This window comes from Merops nubicus, unplaced genomic scaffold (genome assembly GCF_000691845.1).
Source record: "Merops nubicus isolate BGI_N331 unplaced genomic scaffold, ASM69184v1 scaffold17069, whole genome shotgun sequence".
Classification (NCBI taxonomy): Eukaryota; Metazoa; Chordata; class Aves; order Coraciiformes; family Meropidae; genus Merops; species Merops nubicus.
This window is the reverse complement of record NW_008633219.1, coordinates 30,794-38,959: the sequence shown is the minus strand read 5'-3', so window position 1 is coordinate 38,959 and position 8,166 is coordinate 30,794. Positions and strand designations below refer to the sequence as shown.

General features: G+C 41.2%; 1 protein-coding gene across 1 annotated transcript in view; it reads left to right on the top strand.

Annotated features, from left to right (window-relative positions):
• The window catches only part of LOC103780504 (cytosolic carboxypeptidase 4-like), a gene marked incomplete at both ends in the record, with an annotated part of 42,883 nt that overhangs the window by 5,567 nt on the left and 29,150 nt on the right, over positions 1-8,166 (top strand). Inside the window, one exon of the mRNA XM_008948191.1 lies at positions 1,490-1,577. Coding sequence (XP_008946439.1) covers positions 1,490-1,577 — 88 coding nt within the window. The remainder of the gene's footprint in view (positions 1-1,489; positions 1,578-8,166) is intronic.

Sequence of the window (8,166 nt, the reverse complement as noted above, 5' to 3'; positions counted from 1 at the left end):
TAGGGAAACTGATTTTATTTCTTTTTTTTATTAAAATGAGATGGCAGACCATGAGAGTGCCAACCATTGCTCTGAGGCAGTTTGGGGTCTATGTGCTCTTTGCACTCACAGAGCAGGGCAGGAGCTGGCATTTGGGATGTTGAGAGGACAGCAGACCTTGAGCCTCACATCCCTTGTCTGATGAACTGGGTTTCTGAGCAGCCTGTGTCTATGGAAATTCAGTGTGAACCATGTCCTGGAACTAAACACAGAGTTTCATTCCTGTACATGGCTCTCAGTGGTGGTTCAAGAAACAGTAATATTGAGGTTATTCCTAGCTGTAGGCTAGTTAGTGCTACACTACACCACAGCCAAAGGTGAGCTGGAAAGGCATTTCTGCCGGGACACTTGCCAGCTCTTAAAGTGCTAGAGAGTTTAATAGAGAAACCCAAAGGAAGAAGGGAAACTAAATAGCTGCCTATTGAAATATGTCATCAGTATTAATGATTTTCAAGCATCACCTCCTCCAAGCACAAGAACAGCCAAGGGAAGGCTCAGGGGACAATTTATCAACATGCATAAATACTTGGAAGGGCGTTTTTCTATTTCTTAAATATGCTTTCTCAGAAGTGCTGCCAACATGATTGCTGGGCTCAGCCATTGCTGGATCCACTGGAGCTGGCTGGCACCACCCTGGGGCAGAGGCCACCCCTCTAGACCCTAACCACCAGCACCTCAGCAAGGACACTCTGAGTAGAGAGCTTCACTGGTGAGGTCAGGATCCTTAGTGGACTTGTAAAAGAGCAGGCAGGTGTGGAGAGCAAAGGAATTTGACACAAAAACTGCCTCCAGATGAGCTGGCTTCACAAAGCTGTGAGTAATATATGTGCATCTTGGATTAGAGAAAGCCTCGTACCTTGGGGCGTGAAATGTTAATTTTTTGGAGGTCAGGAGGAAGTCATCTTCTGGTACAATACAAAGATGTACGCTACAGTTATCAGTGTTTATGCCACACAGGTGTTATTTGGGTTTAATGGTAGGTTTAACACCTTCTTCAAGTTTTGATAGCTCCTTTCTGATGGAACGGTATTGGATGCACTGCAGCCCTCTAATGCTGAGGTAGGATTAAAGTTTCAATAATGGTGCAGCCAAGCATAAAATATTGGATTAAACAAATTACTGATCTTGTTGATACCTTGATTCCTATCATTTTCTTTCCCTTTTGCTGTTTGTAAACAGAGTGGCTTGATGTTCTCCTTTGCAAAGGCCAGAAGGATAATTTATTTTCTAATGAAATCCATTTAGTTCATTTCTTCTGCCTGTACTCCTTTTGTACAAACGTGGCAATGTCAGAACAAGGCATGGGGCTTTGGGAAATGCATTTACTTTGAATAAACTATCTGCAGAGAGAGCACAGATGAAATAGCTTCTTGTTTAGCCTTTTCCTCCCCACCCTTGTCTTTTCCAGCCAAGGAAGTCATGTCACTTGAAACTGTCTTGTTTTATGTAGGCATGCAGCCAGTCATGTATTCAGTGAAGGAAGCTCTCCAGGGCCGACCTCGGTGGCTTCGGGCAGGCCATGATATCTGTTACTACAAGTAAGTGTAGTTTTGGTGAATAATGTGTGGCTTCCTTTCCCCTTTGTTCCCCTCCTGTTAACTGTACTGATGTTTTAACCTTGACCAGTGCCACTTGTTTCAGATGTCTCTAAATTGGCACTAGTTCAATGTGTTATGTGCTTCCACCTTCAGAAAACAGCTACAAGCGAGGTCTCTGTGTTAGATGCCTGGGGAGATAGAGGGCATGTGCAGAATTCATCTCCCCAGGGGGAAGGAGGAGGAAAAGGAGTGGGGAGTGCTCAAACCTTGCTGATGCAGCCAGAAATATGAGAAAGCTTAACCCACAGAAGTAGTGTAGTTGGCTTTTTTCCCTCTCCAGGAAGAAATTATCTGGATGGGATCATTGTTTTTGTTTTGCGTACTCTGACTTTTGTAGGAGCTAAAGAAAGTCTTAGCATATAGGTAAGGGTGTTTGGAGGGTGTGTGTATGTGTATATACACTACATACACCTATATAAACATTTTTATAGAAACAGACATTTATTTATTTGTTTGAGAATCTATACTTTAGCATCTTCATGAGTTTCCCTTCTCTGCAAAGCTGGAACCTGCATCCTAGTAGGCAAGCTGCTCCATGGACCTCACTTACTGGCACCATACAGACCTTGTCCTGACAGCAGAAACAGTAGGGGTTTGACTTACTCACTGCCCTTTGGGAGTTTTGATAAGCTCAGTGCTGATATTTATGCAAGTTCCCTGTTTCAGGGTGTTTCTACAGTGTGTCAGAGCCTCAGAAGAAAAATACTATATCAGTCTCATCTTTAACTTTTGTCTGAGCTGGAGCTTGACTCAGATGAGAAACGTTCTCACTTGGGTATCTCACTTTTATGCAGAATACTGATCCTTGATTCACTCTGGTTATTATGGGCATAGGAGGCAAGCGTGGAGCTTGAGGTTTCAGTAGACTGACTGAACCCTGCTTTATTTTCTCAAGGCTTCCAAAAATGTTCTCCATGACATTTATTAATTCTTTGAATGATGATGATTGAAAAAGGTTTCAGAACTAAAATAATCGGTATGTTTTGGATGAGAAAATCTGTGCAGAGTTGAAGTCTGGGGGACAGAATAGAACAAGTAGGAGAATTGCAGGCGTGAATAAATGCATTTGGTTGAGTGTCATTGAGTGGGATGTCTGGGAATGATGTAGCCTCTTGAGGTACAAGCAGGAAAAGGAGCCCTGCACTGGGAAAAAACAAAAAAAAAAAGAGGTCACATGTTGAGGATAAACTAGTAGAGCATGATGAGTGATATTTACATACTTTGTAATCAAATACTACCGCACTTGGTGTTAATTAACTATTTTGTCCCAGCCCAGCCTTTCCTGACCTGAAATCTGGGGCTGAGAATGCCTGAGTGACAAGTTTTAATGTTGTTTTTGTTTGTTTTTCCATTTACTTTTTTAAATCATGATTCCTATTCATCAGTTTGAGCCACCAAAATGCCCTGGTGTCTCAGGACTACCTGATACTGCAATGGATACTGCATTAAGCACCATATAAACAAGCCAAAAGTCTGGTCTTTGTCACAGTATCTTGCAACTGGAGCACTGGGCTTTGGCTACCCAATGACTGCAGACAGGCAGGGAAATAAAAGAAAATAGAAAGTGTTAACACAGTTAAAAATAATGATAATTGTCTGTCATGGCAAGTAGTGCTCTCAGGACAGAGCTGAACTTTTCTGGTGTTCTATGTGGTACTGCCTTCAGGAATTCATGGGATTAGGCTGATTTTAGAAACAGATGTGAAATAATGGGCTTTCTCTCTATAAGAAATTGTATTGGTGTTGTTGTTCACAGTTTTGTTGTTATGTTCAGAGGTGGTTATGTTCACAAGTAGATTTGATGAGACAATATATCCAAACAGTGACAGTGGGCTGCCTTCCAGAAGTAGCAGAGCCTTAAAATGATGTTGATGCAAATGAATTCAAAGTCACTCCAATTCTCTGTTGTAATCCCTTTTATTTACTTCTCTTTTTTTCAGATTTTTTTTTTTTAAAGGGGGGGTATGGGGTGTGTGGATTGGGAGGGGTGGGAAGTGAGAAAGGGCTGAAGGATCAGATTGTCCTCTCTCAATCTGGCATCTTGTCTGTACCAATTTACGTAGCTGTTTTATTTTGTTCCAAGTGCTCCTCACTAACCTTTATTCACCCAACCTTTTCTACCTCAAGAGCTAACATACTGTGTTGCAGTGACTTCTCTTTGCTTGCTTGTAACCTCTGGCTTCTGAGAGTACAGGCTTCTTCTTGGGCAAACTTTACACACTGACTTCCATGGCAATGGCTTCTCATGTTGTTCACAAGGCAGTTAATTGTGCAGTGATTAAACAGCAACTGACTTCTGAGATTAAGCCATGATTGTACAATTAAGCTTGTAATCAGATTCTTGCTCGTAATATGTGAGAGAGCAGGCTTTTATTGATTTGGAATATTCTGTTTCCTAGCTGTACATTGAATTAGATGTCAACACATTCATCTAGGATGACAATATTTACTGTTTACTCCAGGTTTACACATTTTTGTATATGTAATAATTCACATGGACTCACAGATGCACCTTCACCGCTCCTGAAACTATCTTTTTATTTCAGTTATTATAATAGGGATTCCCAGTCACATGAAATTGTGGGTGGGAGGGAATGTGAAGAAAGTATGTTGAGGAGTTGCTCAGACTTTGACTCAGTATAGGAGGAGGTGGGATTTCTATAGTGGTACCATGTTGCCTGTGTCTTGGGCAATGAGCTCACTTCACTTCCATTCACCTTGGTCACAGGTATCCTGGGGTGGGACTGGCACATTTTGATGAAGGGAACCTCATCAAATTACTTTTACAAGGATTTTTTCATAAATATGGTAAAAGGGTACTCAAGGATGCCCTTAATTGCTTTTGCAGCAGAGCTTTTATTGAGAGCAACCTCTGAGCTGAAGGACGGTGGGAGGAAAGGCACAAGCTCATGATGTCTGGGTGATGCATGTTGACTGATCTTTGCTGACATTCATCTTCACTGAAGATAGGATAGTTCACTCATAAAGATGAATGTTGTGGCAGAGCTCTGTCATCATGTACCTTTCCCATATGTCTCAGGAGAGCTTTTATGTTACGGAGAATATTAGCAGTGCTCTTGTCAAAAGGAAGCAGAGTGACACTTCTGCTCTATTTTATTGCCTCTCTGTGAAGTGACAGGATACACCCATGATAAACAGAGTTGCAGTTACTATAAGATCACCTAATTCACTTGCTGTCTTGGAAGCTTTTATGCACTGAATAATATTCCTTTCTGGCAAATTATTTCAGGAACAATAGCAGCATGTTGAATTGGTGACAGTGTGCTTGTGCCTTTGGTTCTGTGGCTCATTCTCAGCATATTATCTAAACTCCAGCTTTTTCAGCCAGCAGTCAGTTCACAGATAGTAATGAGGTACGTGGAGTGTTTTGTTCTTGGTTCACCAGTAAAGACTTGGGTGTTTGGTGATCATAGTAGTGCCAAAACTGGGTCTTCTCTTTTCAATATCTGTATAACAACATTAGGTGAAATCATCATTTTAGGCTTAGCAGTTCTAGGGATATCTCCAAGAGAGGGCTGAGACACAAATCTCAGTCTGAGAACAACTGACTTTTACATTATGACTGAAGGCCTTAATAGGAGGATGGCTATGGGAATATTCTGCTTTGGCTGGGATTGTGCCTGCAATCTGGGCAATAAATATGCCTTAACCTGCATTTGGCCCTTGGAAAGGAAGTTGTGTTGTGCATTTTCAATGTGGCAGACCCAAAGTGACAGCCATGTCTCAGAAACTGTTAAATACTGATTTTTTTTATTTTTTATGTGTTTTGAACCAAGGTGTTATTAAAACATATTGCACTTAGCAGCTACACTTGAGAGAGGAAAGAAGGTCAAGGCACATAAAACAAGGGCACTAAATTCCAGGCAGTACAAGGTTTTTTAGACAAAGGGAATGCATCAGCAGATTAGAAGTGATAAATAGTTTACTTTCCATTCGGAGTCTGTTTTCCAATGGCCTAGAAATCTAGGATATTGATATTTCCTTTGGCCATTTTAGTCTAAGGTGTTTTAATGCCATCTTCCATCACCTACCAGTGCTTTTCACTATACCAAATGAAGGGAAGTCTAAAGACAACATGATGAAGAAATGCTGTTCTTGTATCGCTTGGTGCTTCTGAATTCCTGAGTTAAAATCCTTTACTGATCTGCCTGTATCTTTGGCCAAGTGGCTGCACCTATCTGTCTCTCAGTTTCCTCCTCTGTAAAGGATGGTAAATTGGAGTCACTTACCTGCCAACCAAAGACTGGTAACAAATAAATGGGAAGCAAGTTTTAATTAGATAATACTTGCAAAGGTCTTAAAGCTCAAAAAAATTGTGCAGAATAAGTGATAAGTAGCATTCTAATTATTATTAATTAATTTTCCATCATAGCTATGCTAGAAATACCTGTACATTATTTCCAATGGAGAACAGCAAGCAAAATGGTTTTGCTATTGCAAAGTGACTGAAAGGCACAGTAGATACAGCTTGCATGCTGATTAAAAACCCCACACTTTGGTCTCTAATTTTCTTTCCAATGATCAGCATATTAGTTTCTAAAGAGCATGTGATATGTTGAACATTTTTTTTTTGAAAGAGAACACAAATTGGGTAGTGAGCACCAGTCATTGCTGGGATCTCTTTTTTTCCCCTTCCCTCTTCCTTGCTTGTTAATTTGGTCTTCATGCTGGTATGTTAGAGTGTTGTGATTGAAAAGAGGTGGGCTATGATCTCTGCACTGTCAGGAGTAAGAGCAGTTGACAACCATCAATGTCAGAGATACCTAGTGCTGCAAAACCTATGGGTTATGTGGCCATTTTAGGCAGGAGAGACATTTTTGGCTGCACAATCACAGACTATTGAGGAAGAACCCTTTACTGGAACGTTAGAGGCAGGTGGGGAAAATATATACATAATATATTTAGGCAGTATCTGTCTGCAAGGACCTGATTCCTCCCACACCTCTAACTACAAATGTGAATTTGGATGGGAGGACTCAGAAGACCTCGGCACTTTTTGACAGTTCTCAATGCATAAGGTCATCTAACCTTCCAAGTGACACTGAGTGTAATAGAGGCTATGGAGATGACTACTTTCCTTAGGCACTATATGAGAAATAGTTCTTAATTATCCTTCACTGTCAAAATTAACTGGAACTAAATTACATGTCATTGTTCTGCCTAAAAAAAGAGTACTCAAATCCTGGATCTGCTGAAATACATATATAAAAGCTAAGTATAAATAGTTGATTCTATATTTGTGGGTTCACTGCATTTTTTTTTTTCTCTGAGTATCTATGTAAATTATTAAGGTAGTTTATTTGCAAAAGAAATGTTGGGGTGAAAGGTTCAGCTGAGAATAAAATCATAGGCTTTGAGGTCTGCCACTGTGACTCAGTGTTCCTGTACCATCCACTTATCCAGACAGCATCACTCACTCCACACGTTCCTAACTATTAAATTCAGGTGAAAATTCAGCAGCATTGTATTGTGTTTTCCTTATGAAAAAGAGCTGATTATTTTGGAGAGTTTGACAAGAATAATTACCTTTTCTCTCCACCCCTTTGAATAAAAATGAACAGCAGCAAAATAAACTAGTATTGTAAATTTCAGGAGCTGAAATTGCATCTTTTGGTTGCTTCTTCTATTTTGCATTTTAATGCAACATTGATGATAGCATTTGTCACAGAAACCTCCCAGTCCTTCAGAATCAGAAGGTTCGGCAACAGCATAATTGGTGCAATGTGGGAAAAATATTGTTTGAAATGTACTTATGGATGCGATTTGCTGTGAGGCTTCTCCCTAAAGTGCACGAATTGTCTCTTCATCTCTGCTGAAAGAAAACTTTCCTGCTCAGGCTGAAGTCATGTCTTTATCAGAGCAAGTCTCCTGCAAGAGATCTGGTCCTGGAACTAGACTAGGAAGCTCATTTTAAGATTTTGTAGTTTAATGGAGTGTCCAGGGCTTGAGTGCCCTAGTAGACCTTGACAACACTGACCAGCCTCACCCAGGGCTCCACCCACACCCTCTGCCCATGGGCCTGGGAGCTCTAGTTGAGGTGGCCACTCAGTCACTGCTGTGCCTGTGCCTTGCTATCAACTCTGGTGATCTGGATCCTCACACATGGGCTGACCGTCTGGCTTGATACAGAGCTCCCTCAGCATAACAAACATTCCTGATGATCTGCTCATGTTGTTGAACCTGTCTCCCACCCCTGGGCATGCCCTGCTGAGGTACTGTGGGGTGGGACCCGGCTTGGTAAGGCCCCTGCCCTGATGGCTTTCTTATCAAACTCAGCGCCCCATCTTTTAGGGACCCACTGATTGTCTCTGCTTCTTGACAGGTAAAGGATTATTTTTGAAAAGGAGGCATCCAAAAGAGGAAATTTTGGGTAGCTCACAACCTGCAAATCTGTATAAAGTCACTTCTCTGTGTGCAGTCTCTACCCAGACCCTCTCTCCTCCTCTTCCTACTCAGGAAAAAGCCTCTGATGATATTTGAAATATTTTTTGTACATGTGCACCCCCCC